This window comes from Paramisgurnus dabryanus, chromosome 2 (assembly GCF_030506205.2).
Source record: "Paramisgurnus dabryanus chromosome 2, PD_genome_1.1, whole genome shotgun sequence".
Classification (NCBI taxonomy): Eukaryota; Metazoa; Chordata; class Actinopteri; order Cypriniformes; family Cobitidae; genus Paramisgurnus; species Paramisgurnus dabryanus.
In genome coordinates this window covers 56,711,933-56,737,223 of record NC_133338.1, presented here as the reverse complement: position 1 = coordinate 56,737,223, position 25,291 = coordinate 56,711,933, and the positions used below count along the sequence as shown (strand labels likewise).

The 25,291-nt window shown below is 37.3% G+C and overlaps 1 protein-coding gene across 4 annotated transcripts in view; it reads left to right on the top strand.

The window, feature by feature from the left end:
- The window catches only part of LOC135743956 (probable E3 ubiquitin-protein ligase HECTD4), a 70,725-nt gene that overhangs the window by 2,870 nt on the left and 42,564 nt on the right, over positions 1-25,291 (top strand). For 2 of the 4 annotated variants that reach the window (XM_065261872.1, XM_065261871.1), the window contains exons 2-23: positions 3,769-4,358; positions 6,940-7,029; positions 7,302-7,429; positions 9,605-9,713; positions 10,047-10,185; positions 10,289-10,459; positions 11,397-11,589; positions 13,337-13,498; positions 13,692-13,805; positions 13,920-14,060; positions 14,244-14,473; positions 15,486-15,628; positions 17,205-17,275; positions 17,368-17,473; positions 17,622-17,742; positions 20,462-20,584; positions 22,592-22,716; positions 22,800-22,953; positions 23,073-23,161; positions 23,290-23,494; positions 23,588-23,707; positions 24,067-24,171. In XM_065261872.1, the coding sequence (XP_065117944.1) occupies positions 3,769-4,358; positions 6,940-7,029; positions 7,302-7,429; positions 9,605-9,713; positions 10,047-10,185; positions 10,289-10,459; positions 11,397-11,589; positions 13,337-13,498; positions 13,692-13,805; positions 13,920-14,060; positions 14,244-14,473; positions 15,486-15,628; positions 17,205-17,275; positions 17,368-17,473; positions 17,622-17,742; positions 20,462-20,584; positions 22,592-22,716; positions 22,800-22,953; positions 23,073-23,161; positions 23,290-23,494; positions 23,588-23,707; positions 24,067-24,171 (3,429 nt within the window). Of the gene's footprint in view, positions 1-3,768; positions 4,359-6,939; positions 7,030-7,301; positions 7,430-9,604; positions 9,714-10,046; positions 10,186-10,288; positions 10,460-11,396; positions 11,590-13,336; positions 13,499-13,691; positions 13,806-13,919; positions 14,061-14,243; positions 14,474-15,485; positions 15,629-17,204; positions 17,276-17,367; positions 17,474-17,621; positions 17,743-20,461; positions 20,591-22,591; positions 22,717-22,799; positions 22,954-23,072; positions 23,162-23,289; positions 23,495-23,587; positions 23,708-24,066; positions 24,172-25,291 lie in introns of all 4 variants that reach the window. The other 2 variants (XM_065261870.1, XM_065261869.1) reach the window with 1 other exon arrangement.

Here is a 25,291-nt window from a genome sequence, read left to right as displayed (position 1 = left end):
AAAACAGGAAAAAACACTTTAATATGCTTAAATATGTTATATTGTGTTGTGTAATAAAAGAAAAATGAAAACGCAAAACCAAAACTTTCTGAAAAGTGCCTGCTTTAGAAATGACCACTGTGGTAGATGAAACGGAGACAATCTGCCATTTGGATATTAATCCACTGGACCGATCGCGTGCTTTTTAATAAGGTAATGTTGCGTGAATATCTGATACTGTATGAATCCTGGTTCTGTTGTTGATCTGTGGCTGCTGTTTGCACGTTCAAATTAAATGTTTTGTTTTTACTAGTTCACAGACAACCGTCAACTGTATTTTTACTCAATGACAATTTCATATTAAAATCTTATCAGTTAACGGTTAATGTTCGGTTTAGAAGCTACGGTTGTCGGTCGGGAAAATTAACTGATATGAGCATCCCTAGCGCATGAAGTGAATTACATGGTGAATTTGTTTAAAGGTGCTCTAAGCGAATTGAAGCGTTTTAGACCATAAAACATTTTTTGTTACATACCGGAAACATCTCCTCACTATCTGCTTGCTGCCTGTCCGCTGATCAAACTGTAAAAAAACGTGATCTCTGTAGACAGCCCAGGCTTCACAAACGGCAATATCAACAAATGGCCAAACCTAGCCAGCACAAAACAAAACAAAGTATTCCAGCCAATAAACGACAAGAAGGATTTGGTGGTGGGGGTTGGGCGCGTTCATGAAAGCACGGAAGGGAGGGGGAGGGGGAGGAGTTAGCTACGCTCTGTCTGTTTGAAAACAGTTCAAACATCAACAGGAAGTGACGTCGCACATTATTCGCTTAGAGCGCCTTTAAAACAACAAAAAAAATATGCAATCTAATATTTTAATTACTGCTTATACTGTATGCCCAAAAACAACAGGTAATGTAAACCTATATTATTAAAATACCAATAGATAGAGTTTGGACGTCTTTTCATTTTTATTTTATTACATGACACAACATATTCAGGTATATTAATGAGTTTGACCTGTTATAAAAACATGATTTTATAATGTTTATTAGCGGAACTGAAGGTTGAATTAAACATGAAGCGCATGTGATCGTTGTCATCAGTAAGGTGACCAATCACGAAGAGCTGTGTCCTTATCAGAAGTCTGTGCAGCCGCTCTGGGTCAGCCGGCCTCTCTCGAAACGCTCTCGCTGTATGTATAATGCTAAAATGTGTTTATGAATTTATCTAATGAAGGACCATTTATTTAGGTTAAACTGAACACACATCTCAACAGGTTTGTGGTAGAGTACACTGGTGCATGATTCCTCAGAAGTATGCATTTTCTGACATGTTTGCTCATGAGTACTTTGTTCTGCAGCCCTCCTTCACTTGAGCCATAAATGTCATGTTACCAATCACTGGAGCCACAGGAAGAAATACTGATATCACAAAATAGACTACAAACCTATAAAACACACCTATGATAATGCAGTACCTATCACCATAACATAATGATCTACAGTGTTATTCTGGTTATTATTATTATTCTTATTGCATTTCTCCAGGTTTCTTTGCATTCATTTGTATAGAAGCCTCACTCCATAGAAACTGTGTATGAGCTGTTGAAGTCATTTTTTTTGTTATTGCGACTTGACGGATGAGTGTTTGTCAGCAGCAGGTGTTTTTCTGAACGTCGTTCTTCTGTGAGATTTTCATTGGGTTTGTTATAGGGCTGGGCGATTTTCGATTAATTCGAATATATACACTTTGACACGATTTTAATTCCTAGGTTTTAGGTCTATTTTTTTCACATTTAGGCTACCATATTTCGAAACAATGCCTAATTTCTATATTTATATCATGTTGATCCTTTAGTGCACTTGGATTAGAACTTTAGTTTCTTTAACCAGATGTTCTTGCATCTTATATAAAGAATGTTATTGGAAAGAGAAATTTTACTGCAGTATTGTTGTAGTTGTGTTTTAAGTTGACTAGTGAAAAATAAGCGAAAATCAATTCATGAATCGGTCAAATGTTCGAAAAAAAAAAAAAAATCTAGATTACATTTTTTGCCATATCACCCAGCCCTAGTTTGTTATCTGCTCTTTATAGAAAGAAGATTCACTTTACTTACAAATCAGAGATTTACACATTTGATTTGTTGTTGTTCATGCAGATACTATATTTTGTTATTTTTAAAGCTCACCAGACAACACATTTCACTCATACTGATGTTAAAAGCAAAGCATCTGATAATACACATTTTACATAGATATCTTCAGAGATAGTAGCTGTGCAAATTGACATTGCGAATTAGACGCCGTCAGGCCCTCCGACATGATGTTAGATATCCAAATACAGGGCTCAACGCAAATATTTTTTTATACTGGCCTGGTCGGGACAGTGGTTCAGCTTTTCACTTGCCCTGCCAAAATTTTTACTGGCCTCAATAAAAACATGACAGTGTCACATATTTAAAAATAATAATTCAAAAGTCAAATACAGTTGTATACATATACAACAGAGAACAGACATGTTCCAATGAAAAAAGGCTCTGCACTTTTCTGCTTTACCTGTAAACTGACAGCAAATTGTGCAAAATATTGCATCATTTCTTTCGCTGTGTTTTACCCAATTAAATGTCTGCTTTCAAGATGATAAATAATATACATTGATGAAAATATATTTTAGTGACTGAGGGTGAAGCACTGGCCCGATCGGGCAAGTGAAAATAATTTTTACTGGCCCGAACGTCTCTCACGCTTGCCCCGGGCCACCGGGCAGTCCTTTCTTTTGAGCCTTGCAAATATCAGTTTTATCAGGGACATGAAAATTACTTTTTCCATGTTTAAAGGCTATAATTGGGTCCCCAGTGCTTCTTTCAAACTAGAAAACGAGACTTTGACTTGCATGTAAACATTTCTTTCACTTTGAGGAAAATACAAAGATATGTAGCATATACCAACATTTATCCCAAAATGACCGAGATATGAATTTGGGTAAATATCGAAATATTGCTCAGTTGGTAGCTCAAATGTCATTGGTTTGATTCCCAGTGAACGCACATTTAAAAAGAAATGTGCAGCTTAAAAGCACGTTAGGTCACTTTGGATAAAAGCGTCTGCAAATCTAGATAAATGTGAAAGTAATTTTATACAGATGCCAGTCATTGACGTGTGATGGCTTCTTTGGCGTATAGGTGAACTGTAGTTTGATCGCAGCTTGCAGTCTGCAGCATTTGCAATCTGAGCTTCTTGGATGCGGTTTGTAACCCTATCAGAACTCTGTTTTATCGCCATATAAACTAGTAGTGATATAGAGATGCACAAATACAAATACACACGTATAGACCCTACTTACACTTAGGCCTGCTAGTTTAACAGGTTTATGTTTTATAAGTGGCATACAAAGCAGGAATGCTATATAGATGCATACATTAATAATGCCAGATACACAAAGACTCAGCAGCTCAGTAAATATCACGAATCAGAAATAAAGTCAGACAATAATCATAAATCAAGTCGTAAGCACCATTAAGGTTATGGGTTCAATATCCAGATAATGCCCATACTCAAAAATAAATGTCTTGATCGCCTTGTGAGTAGTTCTGATCGAAATGCATTCATATAAATACATTTTTTAGTTTTGCAGAAATTAGCTGTTTTTTGTCATATCTTGCCTGTTTTGGTATGTTCACTTTTATGGTATGTTTAAATTGGTAATGGACACTACACTTTAATGTTTCAACCAACACTGCTGTTATTTAAATCATGTTTCTCACTCCTACAATGTGTTCTTCAGATCTTGACCTTTGAGACGAAGAATCCAGCGGAGCTGTCCGAGCGCCTGCGAGCGATCTGCGGAAACCAAAGCAATGCCTACGCGAGACTGTTGGAGTACCGTCTCAATGCGCTGCGAGGACTCTGGGGCGCACAGCGACAGCTCGCCCTGGAGGAACAACAGGAGCACGAGGGGGCGTCAGGGAGTCATGGAGGAGCCGATGACGAGACCGTGAACCTGCTGAAGAGACAGGGCTTCTTACAGCATCACCACCATCCTCACCACTCATCCATACCCAGCGGCAGCGATCAGGCGCCCTTTACCTCACGAGTCGGCCTCCTTTTGGTCTTTCCGCTTCTGCAGTCGCAAACCCGACACGACCCGTCGCTCTGCGGCGTCACGGCGGAGGTCCTGCTCGCTTGCCTGCGCGACTGCCAGCCGCTCAGCCTCGGCAAAGAGCCCGTGGACTGTCTGAACGGTCTGGAGAGGTTACTGTGCTCCTGGCTGGAGGGAGGAAACGATTCGGAGGGTTCGACACAGGGACGCCCGCTGCTCACCCAGCAGCAGAGACAGAATGCTGCCGCTGCGCTGGTGGCTTTAGCATGTGCCCGGTGAGTACGGCAGACCGTTATAGTATTTAATTGATGAAACGAGCTGGTGAATGACATATACTTAGAGCATGTTTACATGACAACTGTTGTCCTAACACAAACTACAAAGCACGTTGATCCTAGGAAAGTCCCATAAATGTGCATGCTTGCCTTCTGTGTGAACGCAAACATGTGCTGTAAATGATGCTGGGATTAAAAGAGGACCTACTAACATTGCCGTAACATTTACAGAATGCGTCCTGTGTAGGGGTGGCACGGTCCATGAAAAAAATCCGAACCGTTCGGTTCGCTTGTCTCGGTTCGGAGCGCGTGTGTACCGCACGGTTCAACGGTTCATGGCATGCGCAATGTAGTCTCATGCCCTGTATGTGACCTCAGATAGCGTGTTTCCCTTTCGCGCGAAAGAAGAGGTGACTGGTTTGGAGTATAAGTACTGCGGGTTATGTTACGTGTAGAAATGGCAAGTGGGAGAGAAAAGGAAGTCTGCCCGCAGTTGGAGGATGCGCCAGCGTCGTATAAGTTTGGTGTGTGGAAACATATTTTTATTTCATGTTACTTATGATGACAGCGGAAATAAAACAATAGATAGAACTGCAGTCTATGGGTTGAATATGCTCCAACAGCCACAGGAGATCGCCTTCTCTCCGACCATTTATCTAATCTGAGGTACTGACAACAATGTTTTACGTCTTTTCATATTCAGCGCTATTTTTAGCCTTTCATTGAGAAAATTAAAGCGGCTGATTTCCGCGTAGTTTCATTTTGCTAGCGTGTGAAAGTTGCGCGATCTTATTTCAGAAATTGCCCCTCAAAGTAATCAGAAGTGGTCAAAAGTGGACAAAAGAGACTTAAAGAGATTTTAATATTACAGGTGCAAAGGTTATGTTTCTCTCTCGTCCACATAAACTCTCAATATTAAAGCAGCCTCTCAGTGATAAATCTAAGAGCTACACTGAAGTTGGCATTTTAATAAATGCAAGTTATCTTTGTGTTCTAAAAATGCACATAAAGTTTATGTAGATGGCAATACACATTCTCTTTTTTGCCAATTAAATGAAAAGCATGTTGAAATCATCAATGTCTTCCCTCTTGCTCTATCAAAATCTCATCTGGCTTTCCTCAGAGATGGTCCAATGTGCTTAAAGTCAAATTCAGTTTGTGCATGATTACATGATATAACTTTTTTTAATACTGTATCCTAAATTATGGATAATTAATACATTAATAAGATAATACATTTCTGGAGTGTTAAAAATTTAAAGAAAAAATAACAACAAGAACCGTACTGAACCGTGAACCGTGACCATAGAACCGTGATACGAACCGAACCGAGGGTTTTGTGAACCGTGCCACCCCTAGTCCTGTGTGAACAAAAGGCAGACACAATGCTGTAAGTGGCGTGTCATCATAATAATGTGGGTCACAAGTTATTGTTAAGCTCTTTGGCATGGAGATTTTAAATGTAAATCAACATTTACAGCAAGAAATGTTTGCAAACTGGAATAAAGCAGAGATTAGGAGGCTTGTCAATATCTGCGATTAAAAAAAAAAATTTCAGTAGCATAATCCAATAGCACGTCACACATGGTTTATGATCAAATCAGTAAAAAATGCATGCGCTTGGTTTCATGAGAGAGAAATTGTGATTTCAAGCAAACTTCAAGTGCACGATTACAAAAACAATACACATTGTTTAACGTCACTACGGGATGTGTGTATATGCCTGCACAGATTCAGGAAAATCTTAAATTAACCCAAAATTAAAGATCTTCAGACAAATCCTGGACAAATTTTCTGTATATTTACCGTAATCTGTATGTGAAAAGGGTTTTGGAGAAGCGTTAAATGTCCCGTTTTTCCTGATCCCATTTTTAAAACTTTAGTAAGTGTGTAATGTTGCTGTTAGAGCATAAATAATACCTAATAATTATAATATTTTTTTTAATTAATAATAAAGCTTGTTACGTATTTCTGAACACTGCAGTTTTTGTACACCCAAAACATAAACATATGTTATATTGCACACCATAAACACAATCATAGCATCAAAAACACAGGAAAAACAGGACCTATAATAAACTGTAGTATCTTGAGGAGCACAAACACGGTCCTGTAGGCTGACGTTGTGAAACAGTAACGAACGATAAAGGTGTCGCACTTTGAAACCTGTTCTTCCCTCAACTTAGACAAATTAATACATGCCTATCTTTATTCAATGCGTGCACTTAATCTTTGTACAGCGCGTTGTGAATGTGTTAGCATTTAGCCTAGCCCCATTCATTCCTTAGGATCCAAACATAGATGCATTTAGAAGCCACCAAACACATTCATGACACGTTGTACAAAGATTAAGTGAACTCATTGAATAAAGATAGGTATTTATTAATTAGTCTAAGTTGCGGTAAGAACATAGTAAAATATTGAAAAACTGTGGTGTTTTCCTTTAAACTGATTGTTGAAATAAACTAGCAGGTTTATCCTAATCAATGAAAAGGCAGTGATAATATGGGTGTGCAGTGTGTTTCCATACAGTGGAGTGCTTATGGCATATTGTAAAGGTTTTGATTGTGTCTGATTTTAGGGGATCTCTCAAAACGTTCATCCATACGGTCCACCTGCTGCAAAAACAGACAGACCTCGGTCAACTTCCTGTAGCTGATGTTCTCTATAGGTGAGATGTAATGACTATAACCTTTCATGTTTATAGGGTAACTGTAAAGAAGATTAGTAATTTTTATTAATGATTCATATAAAATGTAACCCCTGTATCACCACTAGTATCAAACATTTGTCTTATGCTTCAAAAAGATTTGTCATTTTGGACAAGTGAAAGATGATGTTGTGTTTTTTTTTTTAAGAACAAAGAGTGGTCAATATATGTATGATGTAAATATATACTGTAATTTTCAGGCTTAAATTACAGTTTGAGTTGTTTCCTTGCAGACTGTTGCTGCTTGAGGGAGGTCCAGGCTCACCCTCCTGTTTATTAGGAGGTAAACACAGTGTATCATGGGGTTTTGAGGACATGTTGCCCACCCCAGAGAGCAGTCCTGCAGGAGCCGACACCAAAGGTAAGGCTGTGGTGACTGAATGATGTGACATCAGAGATGATGCGGAGGTCATTGAGGTGATTCGGGAAGAGGATTGTGAGTCTGTACAATAACAATTTGACGGTATCAGTTTTCGTGTTAAAGTAATTTCTAGGACTTTATTCCGCAGTAAACCGTATTATCACTGTGTATTGGTTTGAATCTTTATTGTTGTTCCTAATCGTATAAAATAATGAAAAATTAAATGAACATTTAATGTTATCTATAATTAAATGATCATTTACTTTATAAACAGCTGAATTTTCAGCCTATACGCAAGGGTTGTGTTCTTAATCTTGACGTATTGATGGAAAGTAAGCTACTGAGATTTCAGAGGAATGTAAACAATTATGCTAATAATAATAATAGTAATGTTGTTTGTGCTAATTAATTACCATGATGAATCTGGCACAAGTCTACTGTACAGTGTTAAGGGACGTTACATTATAACGATAACTGTAAAAATAAAAATATAAAATCGATTTATATTAAAGGCAATAGAACTATAACAATAAAGATACAATAAACGATATCGTTGGGATTACTTTCTGAGCGGTATTTTTTTTTTTTTTTTTACGATTAACCATTGACAGCCAATCAAATCTATTTGAATGACAGTGGAGAAGCTCATTGCTGAGGTCTATAACATAAAATTACTTCGGGTATTAAGCGCTGATGCAGTTGCTGTGAAATTTACTTCATAATGCTTTGTTTCCTACTACATCTACTACGCCAAAAGTTAAGATATAAGATTACACAAGCTACTAGATTCACTGTTTAGAGCAGGAGTGGGGAACCCTGGGTCCTGGAGGGCCACTGTCCTGCAAAGTTTAGTTCCAACCCTAATCAAACCCACCTGAATTTAATTTCCAAGTAATCCTGAAGACTTTCATTTGATTTTTCAGGTGTGTTTGATTAGGGTTGGAACTAAACTTTGCAGGACAGTGGCCCTTCAGGACCAGGGTTCCCCACCCCTGGTTTAGAGTTATGCGAAACGCGTACATCTGCTGGTTACCCACTGTGTAAATGCTACCAAAACAGCATATTTACATATTTAGTGATATGTAAACATTGCAAAAGTTTTTATTACAAAGAAAAATCCAATATTAGTTCATGCCATTATAGGCAAGTGCTTTGCGCGATTGAGCGAATTAGCATAAAGTTATCGTTATGATCTGGACACTAATATAGTTATAGTTCAGGGTTTCCTGCAGCACTTTTCAGTTCGGGTGGCCCCTCTAAGCTGGGGAAACCCTACCGCCTTAACTAAGTCGTTCAAAAAAAATACTTTGCTGCAAAAAAACACACCACGAGCGTGCACGCGCGCCACACGGCCAAAATGAGATAAAGACGTCCTCCGTCATGTCTGGAGGATAGCCAGTTGATAAAACATGTGTCCGTGAGAACTGTAAGTGGACTTATGTTTTGGTTTATTTAAGCCTGTTATTGTATTAGTCTATAGTTCTTTCAAATTTAAAGTAAGCAAGCAGGTGATTTTGTTGTTTGAGCAACCTGCAGGCTAGGTTTCACGTGCCTGTTGATTCGATATACCGTAATTGTTGAGAGCTCTTTCTCACGTTATTTATGTGCATTATTTACATGCTACAGTAGTTACACTCTTTTAAGATAATCCAATTAATAGTGGGAAATAATCAGTTTTTACAATCTTTGTGCCATTTATCATTGTGCGCCAGACGTTCTACAACATCTGCTTCAGTTTGTATTTATTAACCCTTTAGTTTCACGTTATCACGCAGCTATTCCATTTAATTCATTAATTATCTAGTATTTGTTCATTTTCTGTCATAGTTTTTTCAAAATTAAGTTTTATTTGAGTGTTTTAAATAAAAATATTTTAATTTTCATCATTGATTGCCACGCCCCCTGGCCCGCCCATCCGCCCAACCCTACCACCTTAACTAACAATTTTTCTACGGAAAAACTGTAGTTATTGTTATCGTTATAATGTGATCGGCCCTTTAGTCTTACTTAATCATGTTTGTTGATAAAGAACATTATATTAACATCATTTTGTGCATGATCAATCTGTCAGTCTCTGCTTTTTTTTCTTGACTAATAATATTTTTCCTTTCTCAGTTCAGCTCTCTTGGTTAATTTTGAACCTCTGTCTGTCTTTTCTCTCATTGGCTGTCTCAGATGCAGACCTGGGCCGCAGTCTGGCTACAGATGGTTTCTATCTCTACACAACAAACTCTTTTGGGAAGGGTTTAAGCAAGCTGGGCTCTGGGCTGCATGGGACATTAAGGTAACAATGGACTGATGTACATAACCCGACTCATCTTACTATACTGACTGCATCTCTCAGGTCTCTTACATTTATACTCTTTGATTGATTATCTATCATCACTATCAGTTACACCATCATTCATCCCTCTATGTTTGTTTCATTCTTTATTTATGAACAAATTATATTTTGTTGAAGTCTGTACGATGCTTCCCTATTCTTGCTTCATTAAATGATGCCTACATTTGTTATTGTGTTTTGTTTTAAGTGTGTACTGTATATATATACACTGTACAGAGTATTGTACACTGAAACAACAGCAGATTCATCTCATTTTTATCCTCATTCTCACAGGGGTTTTGTGTACTGTCGGAATGAGGAGTTGGAGGCCGGCTGGGTGGCGTACAGCAGTGGTTATTTACTTCATCGTCCTGCATCCTTTGACACTAAACCTCATCAGCTGTGTCAGATCATCGACCCCTTCACACTGCAGGTACATTCGGCTCTATAATATCACTGAAGAAGAAACAACTGAACAAAATCTTTGTGTTAATATCTAAAGGTCTATATGTGAAGGTTTAATGTTTCTGTTGTAGGTTTCACAGGTGGTAGCGATGCCCCCTCATCACTTCCCAGCGGGCAGCAGTCTTACCACACTGCGTTTGTGTTCAGATGGCACGTATCTCTACTGGGTGTGGTCACCTGTCAGTCTTAATGAGAAGACTCAGAAAGGGCACTCGGTTTTTATGGACGTCTTCCTGCTGGTGGTATGAACCAGACTTGAATGCACTTATGTGTTTATCTGTATGCTTATATGTGTTCTTTTATTATATTACAATGAATCAGCAGGTCCGGTGGACTCATTTGTGCACTGCTTTTATTTTTAACTGACTGTTTGATGTACATGTAGAAATACAGTGACCCTGGTTGATTTAAAATATAAACCAGATTCATCTTTAACTCTTTCTTGTACAGTTGCAGTATCAATAGTATCTATAACTCCATTCCCACAGCATGTTGAAATGTCCCATAAAATTACCAGTGTGCCGTGTCTCTGTAAATGCAAACACGTCCCTTAATTGATCCTGGGATTGCATTGCCGTAACATTTCCGGAACGCTTCCTGGAAGACAACAAAAGTTATGGTCCAGGTTTTTGAAACAGAAGCTCTTCACTATCCGAGTTGAAGCTGAGATCGTTCGCCAACATTCAACAGCACGTAATGCGCTAATTTATGATTCAGTAGGCTGAACAACAAAGCGCGCTCGTGGGTTCTCAAGGGAGAAATCGTGCATAATAAACAAACATAAAAGAATAGATCAGGCAAAAATTTCAAAATTTATTTTACTCACCCACATGTTGTTTTTGACCTGTATGAGTTTCTTTTTTTGATGAACACAAAATACATTTTGATAAATGATGATAAGCACACAGCTGGTGGAAACCATTGACTTCCATAGTAGAAAAAAACCTATGGAAGTATTTTGATAAATGATGATAACATTTGATCAAATATGGTAAGCACAGCATTGAGGGTTCCCATTAAATTTCATTTGATTTATTTTTCCTGGATTCTGGAAAATCACAGCTGCGTGAATGAACCAAAATCAAACGATCACATGTTTCATGTATTTTTGGCAATCTGTGTGTGAAAAGGGCTTCAGATGTTAAAGTTAGTGTTGACTTGAGCTTGTTTTTTTTTCAGACCGAGTCTGCTGTGTGTGTGGCCAGTCCGATACAAGATCGAGTGATTCTGTCACGGAAGGAAGGGGAATCATCGAAGTGTTTGAATGAATTACTTTTGAGTCGCATGTCTCGCTTTCGAGCATCTCACTCGTCCACACTGGCAGCACTCACCGGCTCGGCCATCACAAACCCTGTCAAAGAGGAGCAGTCTGGTAATGATGCTAGATGTTGTTTGTGCCGAAGCTGAATTTAATTGAATTGAATTGAATTTTTTATTTTTTTACAGTAGTTTAATTTATGTTCTTATTTTTCCTGTTGTCATTATTACTTTTTTTAAAGTAGGGCTGCGTTACAACTTATTGCAACTAGGGATGCTTAACGATTAATCACGATTAATCGTTAGCAGAATAAAAGTTTTTGTTTACATCATATATGTGTGTGAACTGTGTATAATAACTTTGAATAAATAAATGTACACACATGCATGTATATGTTTTAGAAATGTTTACATGTGTATATACATTTGTATATTTATGTATAATTTATATTATATATAAATATAAATACTTAATATATAAAAAAAATTCTTAAAATTATACATGAATGTGTTCATATTTATATATATACATATTTATTATACACAGTTTACACACATATGTGATGTAAACAAAAACTTTTATTCTGCTAACGATTAATCGCGATTAATTGTTCAGCATCCCTAATTGCAACTAATCGTTTGCAGAATAAAAGTTTTTGGTTACATCATATAAATGTGTGTATTGTGTATAATAATTATGTATATATAAATACACACAGATTCAAGTATATAATAAATAAATATTTATGTGTGTGTATATACATTTTTAAATATAAATACTTAACCTCCTTAGACAGTGGACATCACATTTTTTGTTGTTTTATTTATTTAGTTCTTTGTAACTGGGACCTGTTGTACAAACGTGAGCAATTACACTGCTTCATGTTCAAAGAAAAATATTTGGTTATTATATTTACTGATTCTTCCTAACCCCAAATAGCTGAAAGAAATCTGAAATGCAAGCCAAACTAAAGCTCGGGTCTTAGGAGGATACGTAAAATAAATAAAATAATACATGTATGTGTGTGTGTTTATATATACATAATTATTATACACCATACACACACACACACACACATATGATTTAAACAAAAACTTTTATTCTGCAAATGATTACCTGTAGTTTCGATTAGTTGTTATTAGGGATGGGACGATATGAAAATTTCATATCATGATTATAGTGACCTAAGCTATCAGGGTTATCAGTATTATCATGGTTTTGTTAAAATGAGATGAAAATGTTCAAAAAGAGCTGATGCACACACTTAAACCATTTAAAAAAATGTTTTATTTTTGAAAATCACAATTTAATATTTCATGTCCCTGAAATTATTTCTGTGGTAAAAATAAATAAATTTGTCTAATAAGTTTACATTGAATGAATAGAAAACATTATCCCTTAAATGCCTTCTTGTGCAAAAAACAACTACGTTGCATGTGCAGGCTGGACAGGATTTCTCGCTATTTTTCATAATTACGGTAATCAAACATGGTTGTAATGATAATTAAATTTTAAACGATAATACTAATCATCAGGACATTTTATTGGGTTAATCGTGAAACCTGTAATCGTCCCATCCCTAGTTGTTATGCAACCCTACTTCAGTTTGGTTACTACTGTGCTGATCATTTGAGCCAAGATTGCACTAATAAAATAATGTACTTTAAATTGTGTTGCTGAATAGATGACAATGTTAAAAAAAAACAGAATTGCGTGACCCAAGAACATAGTTTTAAATAGTTTTTAAAATAGTTTTATTTTGTGCTCACGGGTTCAAAAGTTTTCAAGCTAGAACTGGAGAAAATGACAAATTAAAGTAAATCTCCAGACAGCTGTGTTAAAAGTGTTTTCTTTGCTTCAGTGGTGAACACCAGCTGTGGTCTGCCTATAAAAACGCTGAGGAAAAGTCCGATGTATGTGTGTGGTAGTTACCTGGTGATCCTGGCACCGGCTCCGGGTGTAGCTGGTGGTTCTGCCACCCGTTCACTGTTCGGGGGCTCCAGTGGTCTTTCATCTCTGAAGAGTAAGTTGTGTCAGACCTCCTGGTTAAACATCAGACTTCATTAAGTATTGTGTTTATTCCAGACAATTTCACATTCAAAACACAACAGTTTGTTTACCTTTTTGATGGAGCAAGTGAAGGATTTATTGTGTAGCTGTACACCTCACTACTAATCCAATCAGTTTTTAACCTCTCCCTCTTTGTGTTTCACTAGTCTTGGCATCTAGTTTAGTCTTTAACCTTGCCGATGGTCAGTTCAGCAACCGTGCAGACCTGATCGATGCTCCAGGAAGTTCTTTGGGCCGTGGGGCTCAGGTGGCAGGACTGGGTAAGAACCTTAAAGAAGAGCCGACACCAGCGTGACCGTATTGCACTTGAAACTAATCTAGAATGATTTATTGTGATGTTTAATAATTTGTCTTATATATCACGGTTGCTTTAGGAGCGTGTTACGATGCTCTTAACAATTTAATCTGGACTTGCTCTGGTGACTACATGGACCAGTGGTGTAACCCTGGTAACCAGGCCTTCCATCACGTGTGCCAGCGACTCGGCGTCAGTCACATCATCAGACAGCCTAAAGGTTTGATATGAGCGAGTGTTTATGTTTCTCTACACCATTGATAGTATTGTGCATTTGCATGTTTATTTAATTAGTTATGTATGCAATAAGTGGGATAATGTATTAATTTTATCATCATCATATCTAGCTAATTTTACATGTGTGGTCCTGATCACCCTGTTTTTAAAACGTCATGTGTGACAGAGGAAATGATTGACACGTCTGAAGTGATAAACCAGCTCCTCCATCACGTCGGTGCGATGTGCATTCATCAACTGAACGCGCTGGCGGCCAGCAGCGCTTTACACCTCAACACCTTTATAGGAAAACAGCCCATGGAAGCGTGTCACTTCAGCGCCATCTGCGACATCATGGAAAGAGCCATGGTAAAGGGAGACACCTGCATCATACGCTGCATTCTGGTCGTCTTCCAGGTAAAGCATCTGAAAGCATCTAATAGCTCAAAATTATTAACACGTTGCATTAGCAGTGCAAAGGTCATGGCGCGTTCGAACCACAGGGCACACATGTACTAATAAGATGTACCTTGAATCTATTTTTTTGAATAAGTTGTTTTAGAAGAAAGACTCACATTTCTGAATTGCTTTACACATAATTATGATGATAAATGAATTGAGTGTTTTTATTTGTCTTTGTCATGTGTTTATGAGCTGTGTTAGGTCATGAACATGATCCAGGGTTCCCACAGGTCCTTAAAATCCTTGAAAGTTTGAGAATCTGGGGGAAAAAGTTTTTGAAAATATACATACATAGATACAGGTCATTGAAAGTGCTTGAATCTATTTTATGGAAGAAGTTTTCTGGAAATCTACATTATTCCCTATGTAGTGTAGGATAATATCATAACATTTCTAGACTTTTTATGCACATGTGCTAAACTGTTCGCTTTAAATGCTTATATCTTCTGCATGTGAATGTTGATTCATACCAAAATGCTTTTTTGCATAGTTGTGTTTGACACATGAAAACGTCTCGGGTTACGTATGTAACTGTTGTTCTCTGAGAAGGGAACGAGACGCTGCGTCTCCCTTGCCATACTTCCTGCATCCCTTTAACGCCGTCTTTGGCAATATTTCAGATAGCTATATACTTCCTGGCTCCCGCATCACCCTGTCTTTGTCGTTAAGCCTCACCATTGGTTGAATTTGATATACACATTCAGACACACTTACCCCTGGAGGCGTCCCCAAAGTGTCACTGCAGTGACGCAGCGCCAGTTCCCTCGAAAGGAACTATAACAATGTATCTTAAAAGGTAACGCGATGTAACCTGGCTGTCCCTTGAAATGTGTCCCCACATTTAGTCCTTGAATTTGAGGGTATTGGACCTGGAAAGTCTTTGAAAGGTCCTTTAATTTGAAGTTAACTAAGGTGTGGGAACCCTGATGATCATATTGGTCAACACCTGGTGATTTTACTCGTGCAGGTGGTGTTTCAGTTCTTCAATCCAAACTGTGAACAGAACCGTGAGAGCATCAGACGTTCGGGACTCTTGCTTTGGCAATTACTGATGGCACCTTTGGATCAGATCAAATCAGAAATCCAGAGAGAAGTGTGTCTCGCTATCAGGTTAGGCTTTTTATTTCACATTTTACTATTTACAAATGTCTTTTTTACAAATATCTATTTGTTAATGATGAGATATTACCAAAAGTGCAAATTTAGAGTCATTTCAGTTTAACTGAAGTGTTTTCTACCTCAGGGTTTCTAGTACTGATGCTGTAGTGATGTCAGTTTTGCTTTTCAAATGAGATTTAAATTAAGTGTTGAAAAAGAGCATCAGCTCGCACAGGTTTACTGCTGGTATTGTGAGGATTGTGTATGATAACTATAACTAGTTTTAAAAATCACAACTGTAACGATTAAAGGTGGGGTACATGATCTCTGAAAGCCAATGTTGACATTTAAAAATCACCTAAACAAACACGCCCCTACCCTAATAGAATCTAGACCTTCTTTTGATAGACCCGCCTCACACTTATGCAACCCAGGCAACGATGTTGGTTAGTAGACACGCCCCTTACTGCTGGTTGGCTACAAGTGTGTTTTGGTAGTTAGCCCGACTCCCTTTTCCAAAGTGTTTTTAAAAAATCATGCACCCCGACTTAAACGCTTCCCTGCCAGTATCGAGTATTTCAGACTTTCCGCAATACCGCCATTATCCATCAAGTGACGCTCTTCCGCAACTTATAATACCCGTAAGTATCGCAAACAGCTGTATGTCCGTGTAAGTTTTGAGGATCGCTCTGCATTTGATCTCTATCAAAAGTCCTTTACAAAAATGGAAACCCACCCATATTTGACAGATGATAAAAGAGAAGTAATGAAACGGGTTTTTTTTTTTAGAAGAGGGTCTGTTATTTCATTTGATATATTGTATGTTTATATATTTCAAGAAGCTCATTTTCTGGAAGGCATTAAACTTTTTGAAAATCATGAAAAATGCTGGCGCTGGCTGGCACTTAAAAAAAAAACGCTGATGGGGAAAGAGTTAAGTTACGGGGAACGATATAGTTGGGATCACTTTTGGAGAGATTTTTTACCAACCAATGACTGATACGTCATTGATAGCAAATCAAATTGATATGCAATACCGTTGATGGGTAATACCTCATGTCATTTTACCCACTTAGGTCTATTTTTAGTACCAGAAAAATACCAGATTACTTAATCATCATCAATTACCAAAATAATTGTTAGTGAAAACCTTAGATTGGTTACAACATTTCCAAATATTGTGATTTCATTTAAATTAAAGGCTTTATTCTATTTATATATTTCATCTGATTTCTTACAACTTCGTCCTCGTATCAGCAAAGTGTAAAAATCTTGTCATGTCTTATCCTCGTGAACCCAATCTCATGTCTCGTTTCGACTTGTCTTAAAAGGTCTTAAATTTCTTTCATAATGGTCTTAAAAAGTCTTATATTTGACATGTGAAACCTGCAGAAACCCTGGATAACAGACAATTGCGCTTTTCAGCCACACAGGGTGCTGTGATCTTACATAGTGGCTTTAAGTAGTGGATCACACTAACATAAGGATGTAGTGTGTATGAGGTGACAACATGCTTGTTATGTGCTCTTTAAACACTTGTCTTGAATAACTTTAAACCTAATTGGAGTTTTCTCATGTTTCTTATAAGCTCGGGTTTGAGTACCTTGTACCAGAGCGAGACAGAACTGAACAATTTGCTGAAATTAGTTTTCACTGAAGGTCAGATTTTCAAATACTCCCATACAGAACAGAAAGTTTTTAAAGTTTATATTGTCTGTGCCGGTACTAACCAGCCATTATTCACTTCACAGGTGAACGTAACACAGGTTTGTCTCAGTTACGTGATGTTATATTAAACAACCTCGCCAACCAGCTACAGAAGAACCGCTTTGGTAGTGAAGATGAAGATCACTACAGGTAATAAGTTCAGGTGTCTGGATCTGATTAATCTTTGCTTTAGTATCCTACATCAGCACAAACATCTACTGTAAGCAGCATGTGCTCTGTGTCATTCGTCTCTGATGGCTTGTCATGTAAAAACGCTTTCTTTCGTTCTCTTCTGTAGGCTGAAAGATGAACTGTTGCAGTGTATACTGAAGACTGTAGTACGCGAGTCATGTCTCCTCATCACCAAATGTCAGACCGTTTCTAAAGAAGACCTCCAGACGCTTCTCTCAACGGTGCCTGTATGTCACTTCCACATGAGAGCATTTAAAGGAATAACTGCCCTAAAAATAAGTGTAGGCATGGGCCGGTATGAGATTTTGGCAGTATGATAACCTTAAAGGATTAGTCCATTTTCTTTAAAAAACTTCCAGATAATTTATTCACCATCATGTCATTCAAACTGTTTTTTTTTTGTTCAGTCGAGAAGAAATTATGTTTTTTGAGGAAAACATTCCAGGATTTTTCTGATTTTAATGGACTTTAATGGACCCCCAACACTAAACAGTTTTAATGCAGTTTAAAAATTGCTATTTCAACGCAGCCTTAAAGGACTCTAAACAATCTCAAACGAGGCATAAGGGTCTTATCTAGCAAACAATTGTCATTTTTGGCAAGAAAAATAAAAAATATTCACTTTTAAACCACAATTGCGGGACGAGCCAGCGCAACCTCACGTAATTGCGTAATTCCATGGAAAGGTCACGTGTTACATGTATGAAATGCACATTTGTGGACCATTTTAAACAATAAACTGACACAAAGACATTAATAAAGCAATAAACCCCAAGAAGCAGTGGGTTACCAGTGCATTTTATAACAGCTAAGGGGCGTTGTTAGGCACGACATTTGTTATAAAATGCACTGTAACCCCACTGCTTTGAGGGGGTTTATTGCGTTTATAAAACGGTTACTTCATATGCATAACGTTAGAGGGAATTTAATATAATAAAACACAAATAAGTTGTAATTATATTAGTACAAATATTACTCTTCCACCAAACAAAGTAGTTCCTCAGAATCAAGTGTGCCTGAAACAGAGCGCAGTTCCCAACCAACACAGACGCAGCAAAGACACAATGAAAATATGATTTAAGACTGTGGTGTTTATTTTATAAATAAACATTCATCTAATTTATACATTAACATTTATATTGTGCAACCGTTGAAGTGATGATCAAATATGCTTGGAAGCATGCTTAACTCTTTCCCCGTCAGCGGGTTTTTTTTTTTAAGTTGCCACCCAGTTTTAGTTTAATGCCTTGCAGGAAATTATCTTCTTTATATAAACATAAAATATCAAATGAAAGAACAGACCATCCGCTTTGAAACAAAAACAAACAAAAAAACATTTCATCCTACCTTCATTTGTTCTCTTATCACCTCTCAAATTTTTTAGCTAAAAGCGGAGATAATTTCATTTTTGTGAAGATCTTATGTAAGAGATCAGATTGAGCCATCAGAACTTACACGCTGTGTTTTCAGTGTTGAGTGAATGCGTCAGTGTTTAAGTTGGGTAAGATCGCCACCTAGTGGATAATAGCGGACGTATGAACTTGACTTATAAACTCCTCAGACAACGTTTTCTCTTTATCGACGAGATGACTCAACAATATTTATTGACATTTATCTGGATATCGTCAATAATTGTGCAATTGTAGACAAATTAAAAATATGATTAAAGACACTGTTGTTAATTTTCATAAACCAGTATGCAGTAACAGTGGCGCAGTGATACTTATGTAATGTGGTCTGAACCGTGAGGTTACCGGTGTATTTTATCACGGCTTAGAACGCGTTTCAACCAATCAGAATGAAGAACCAGAACTGCCCGTTTTATAATTAGTATCATTCCACATACAACAACGTCAGAACGGTCCTCTTTCTCCACACTTGTAAACACTGGGGTGTAGTTTCGCATATGTCATCCGTGACCTCTTGATGTAATGACGTATTACATGAAGTCGCGCTGGCGTGTCACAGGACCGGAGGAAGACGAGAAGTTGTGGTTTAAAAGTGCATATTTTTTTATTTTTTCTTGCCAAAAATGACAATTGTTTTGCTAGATAAGATCCTTATGCCTCGTTTGAGATTGTTTAGAGTCCTTTAAGGCTGCGTTGAAATTGCAATTTTAAACTGCATTAAAACTGTTAAGTGTTGGGGTCCATTAAAATCAGAAAAATCCTGGAATGTTTTCCGCAAAAAAACATAATTTCTTCTTGACTAAACAAAGAAAGACAAAATTTTGGATGACATGGTGGTGAGTAAATTATCTGGATTTTTTTAAAGAAATGAATTAATCCTTTAAGCAAAAATACCACGTTTCACGGTATTGCGGTATTATCATTGCAACACTAAAATGTTTTATTTTCATGTCTGTGTATGCAAACAACAACTTTTCAACTGAACACAATAAAAACATATTATATATATATAAAACATTTTCTTGACAATGACGCTTTTTATGATAATCTGTATTTCCGTTATTATCCACTAGATGGCTCTAACCCAATTTATAAGCAAAAACAAATTTAATTCGTTTTAAACTCTGTGTATGTTTTGATCATCGCTCTGAATCTGATCTCTAACAAAAATGCAATTATTTCAGCTTTTTGCTCAAAGTTTTGTATTTTTGAAGAAACCTACCCATATTTAAGAGATTATAAAAAGAGAGGTGAAATGAAGATAGAATGAAGGTTTTTTGTCCTGGTTTGTTTGTTTGAAAGCAGAGGGTCTGTTATTTGATTTAATATATTTTTTTGTTTATATATTTATAGAAGAAATTTTTCTTTTTTACTTGGGTAAAATTTTATCTTGAAACCGGCCCATGCCTAAATAAGTGTTTTTCATGTTTGAGCTCCAGATCTAAATCTGTTTAGTCCAAGTATACATGAAGCAAATAATAAGATGATGATATTTATTGTGTCGTGACTGACATCACTTCTGTTCCTCACTAAACAGGTGGCTTCTCCGAGCTTACGTTATTTAATGGCTGTTCAGAATCATTTACTCAGTAACACCGTCCTGCTCCACCCTGATGATGGTGATGACAGTGACAGTTCTTTACAGGGTGAAACAATGAAGGTACAGGTAAACATGCCCTTTAAAACAACTCCTGTCCTACCGTCTACTCAGATACTGGAGTGTCTTTTACGCTTAAGCTTTTGGTGATGTGTCTGCTCTCTCCGGCATCCAGCAACAGAAGTTTGTCTCAACTTTTTATATTGCTACATAGGTTTTTGTTTAAAACATATTTTTACACATTTATCATACATTGTAAGGGGCCGTTTACATGCCAACGGTTTCAACTGTAAATGGGAAAGTTTTTATGTGGTTTAGTTGTTTGTTTATGCGACGATGGCGTTTTGGGATCCTGAAAATGCTAACTTTTGATATCCAGTTTTCAAAGTTTTTGATAACAACATTTTATTGGTAAACTACGTAAACACGAATGGGTGATTCTCGCGAAATTTGACTTTTTGATAAAAAAACATTTTGATAAAAAAGTAAATGCAAAGTAAGAGTATCAAAATAAGAAGCATACAGTTACAAACATCTGTTCACGTACTATTTTGCACATGATTTCAAATGACATCATACAAACCAGCGTAATATCATGTTGCGGTAATGATATTTTTTTATAATGATCTAAAAATGTCAATAATTTTATAGGAAATATTTTTTAAATCCTTTAAAAATAATGTTTATAGTAAGTTTAGACCTTAATCTTATATGTGCAAAAAAAAATTGCTTCAAGTTTTTTTTTATTCTGATGCTGGACACGGATTTTGTGAGAATGGACACTGGATTTCCTGAGAATCACCCGAATGTTTGATAACGGTGACTTCAAACGAATGTATTAATTCAGTCTATAGGCATGCGCAAGTATGTTTCTTAATGCTTCAACAAAGTTTGCAAAATTTTGGCGCTATATAGCCCAGGGTCACTTGTGGTAATAAACCAACCTCAATGTCCATCTACACTTAACTGCTCGATGCTTTCGCCATCTTGATTGTTTGTATATCTCTCTCTGTACAATAATGCATATGTGCGCAGGCGTCTAGTGTTTCTTTACAAGGTAACATCGCCATCTACTGGCCTGGCACACATAATACAACGGATTTAGTCATCTCGGATCCATGCAAGCGCGGATATTTTTGACAGTGTTGTCGTGTGCACGTTAATTTTTTTCTTATACTCAAATGAAAAACGTAGTTTTTCACTACATCGTTGTCGTGTAAACATTGCCTAATAGTCCTGAAATAATTTAGGAGTTTACTGTTGCTTTAAACCACGTTTGAACATTTTAAAGATCGATGAACAGAATCTGTATCACAAAAGCAAGTTATAACGTTTCTATGTTTATATTGGTCATTTTTATTTATAAATGGACCTGTTTTGACATCATTCAGAACTAGGGTTGCAAAGGGACGGAAACTTTCCATGGGAACTTAATCTGGAGAATTGTGGAAATATTTCAAATTGAAAACTTTGGATATGGGAATTTATGTGAATTATTTGAAAATTTAGGGAAATTTTTGTTTGGTCATAAGCAAACATGCATGCAAGGTAATAAAAATTTTTTTAAGGGTCCTGATAAAAACGCTCATCAAGCCTGGATTTTTTAAAATAAATAAATGCGGGTGTACAAACTATTGAGTTGTACAGTAATTGTGTATGATAACAGAAATCTGGCTAGCAGAATGTAAAAGAGCATCACAACTTGAGCTATAGGTACATGATAGCGAGCCTCCTGCATTTTGAATAAAATAGTGCTAGCTTACATTTAAATATCTGATTTAGTGGCTAGCTAGCTAATGTATAAACACATTTTGGTATTTGCTAATTAAACTATAATACCATAGATAAAATATTTATAATCAAAACATCTTGAAATAGTCCTCAAATGCAGCAAGGGTGTTTTTTTTTCAGTTTTCCGATTTATTCCCATATATTTCCGTTAATTCCCATGGGAAAGTTTCCAGCCTTAAAAATTCCCAGAATTTTGCAACCTTACTCAGAATTGAAAGAATCATCTCTGATCTGCTGTAGCAGCATCACATTGTGCGTTGAATGTGTTTGCTTTGTCAGGACCTGCAGACGAGTATCCTCTCTCTGGCTTCAAAAGTTCTGGTTGGATGCGATGAGGTGCTGGAGACACTTCAGCAGGTCACAAACGCTCTGATCAACAGCACAGTCACCGATCGTGAGGCCAGGTGTGCATCAGTATCACTCAAACATGTTTGCTATGGCTTCACATGTTACTTACGTCAAGTACATCTTCTGGTTGTATGTTCAGACTGAGAGGACTTGAACAGGTGACAAAGGCCACGATGTTGGGCCACCTGCTGCCGGTTCTGTTGACCTCACTGATGCATCCAAACCTTCAGACGCTTACGCTGGCCGACGCGCTGATGCCTCAGCTAGTTCAGCTGGTTCTCTACACCAGTCAGGTGTCACTAATTTTTAAATTTATTTATAAAAATATAAAAGTACTTGGTAATAAACAGCACGGTTGACTTGCATATATGATGATAGTTACTCGTGTAAAAGCGGTAATTTAATCCCACAGACGGCTTTACTGTTGAAGACACATTCACCAGTGTTTGTGGATGATTCGCCCGTTAACCAGAGCTCCAAACTACCACCGTCACATGACAGGTACAGTCCTATAAAAGTGAAAATGAGATATTATGCATCATTTACAGACAAAACAGTTTGTCTATTCACAATTTTTTTCTTGGAAAACATTAAAACATAAATCAAATGAGGTCGTGTTTTAAATTCAGTTACCAGATCCTGGATGAAAGGGAGGAGCCAGGCTTTCTTACCGGTCTCAAGATTCCTGCCCCATGGGCTGCTGGGAAAACGGTGGAAACTCTTCATCCAGTGAGAGATAACTACAAATTTAAAGACACGGTGCACATCCCTGGAGCTCGCTGTCTGTATCTGCGCTTCGACCCACGCTGCTCCTCTCAATACGACTATGACAAGGTTTCAAAATTACATTAAAAGTCAAATGCTTGAAACTTCTGCTGACATCATGCAATGAGATGTTATGCTGATTAATTAACTCTGTTTATTCAGCTGGTGATTTACGCCGGACCCAACACAAACAGTCGTAAAGTGAGCGAGTACGGAGGAAACACTATGGGTTATGGAAGCCGCAGTGTTTTGGGAACTGGTTGGCCTAAAGATCTGGTGAAGGTGAGGAACAGCACTATAGTCAACAGATATATGCATGCCCATCTGTTAAGCATTGTGTTTGTGTTAGTGTTTCATAATGTAATGACTTTGTTACAAAAATAATTATAGACTTGACTTAAGAAATTAAAAATATGTATGTAATAAACATAATCGTAATTAAAAAATAAATAATTAACATTTAGGTTAATGGTAATGTGATGCACTATTATTTTAATTATAATATCTGAATAAATATACATTGCTTTAGATCACACAACAAACTTTTATTTTGTATGCGATTAATCTTTTGACAGCCTTAATGTGTATATCAGTAAAAGCTAGTGTAATTTTGTAATATATGATGTGTGATGATGCTTCAGGTTGAAGGAGATACTGTGACGTTCTCTTTCGAGATGAGAAGCGGCCGTGAGCACAATACTCCAGATAAAGCTATGTGGGGTTTCTCCTGTACTGTACGAGCACAGGTACGTCTCTTCAAACCTCCGTGTATTACTGTTGGTTTCACATCAAATTACCATAAATTTTACCATAAAATGACTTTACCAGTAAATACGAAAATGTGCTGTAAGATATCATTCACACATCAGTACCAAAATATCGGTAAACTGTCAGAGAGAAGTTGTTTTCTCTTAAAGGTGCAGTGTGTAAATGTTAGTGGTGAAGTGCTGGTGAATCGCAACCAACGGCTCAGTCCACTGCTTACCCCTCATTTTTTAATCACATAGAGAAGCTACGGTAGCCGCCACCGGACAAACATGTCTTCGAAGACAACTTAGTAAAAAAAAGTGTGTCCATTTAAGGGCTTCTCTAGAAACATGGCAGCACAAAATGGCGACTTCCGTGTAATGGGCCCTCGATGTATGTAGATAAAAACGTCTCATTCTAAGGTAATAAACACATCAAGGTTAATTGTGAAAGGTCTTTATACACCACTGATAATATAGCTTTGTATATAATTTTGCTTTTCTGTCAAGAGATCCTTCTAAAAATTACACACTGCACCTTTAAGTGCCTTGGGTCGAGGTCGGTTTTGTGTTGTAAACAGTGGTGGGTCATGACTTTATATCCACAGTCTGTGTTTTTGTTGTTTCTTCTTGTGTGGCAAACGCTGACAGTTGTGCACAGTTACTCTTGACCAAACAATGCAAGAGTTGCAAAGAGAGAGAGTCACAACCTGCGTCTAAAACATTAGACACTAATGTCTAAACAAGGCTTTACAGAGAGTGTGCAAAGGACTTGGGCAATTTGGCAAATATATACCCGGTAGTAATCTATTTTAAACAAATCTGGTGAAGAGGTTTTTTAGCACTGTATCTTCCGATCTCTCTGATGAAGTCAATACAGAAGTGACTTAAACTGCAATTCATCGACTGGCCACTAGAGGCTCCAAATAGGAGTCAATTCCCATAGACCCCCATGTTAAAATGCAGGGTTTCCCGCAGCACTTTTCAGTTCAGGCGGCCCACCTAAGCTGGGATACCCTACCACCCTAACAAGGTCGTCCAAAAAAAAAAAATATATAAGCTGCACAAAAGTCCGTGAAGTGCATCTCGGAGAATAGCGTGGACGTGCTTCACACTGCGA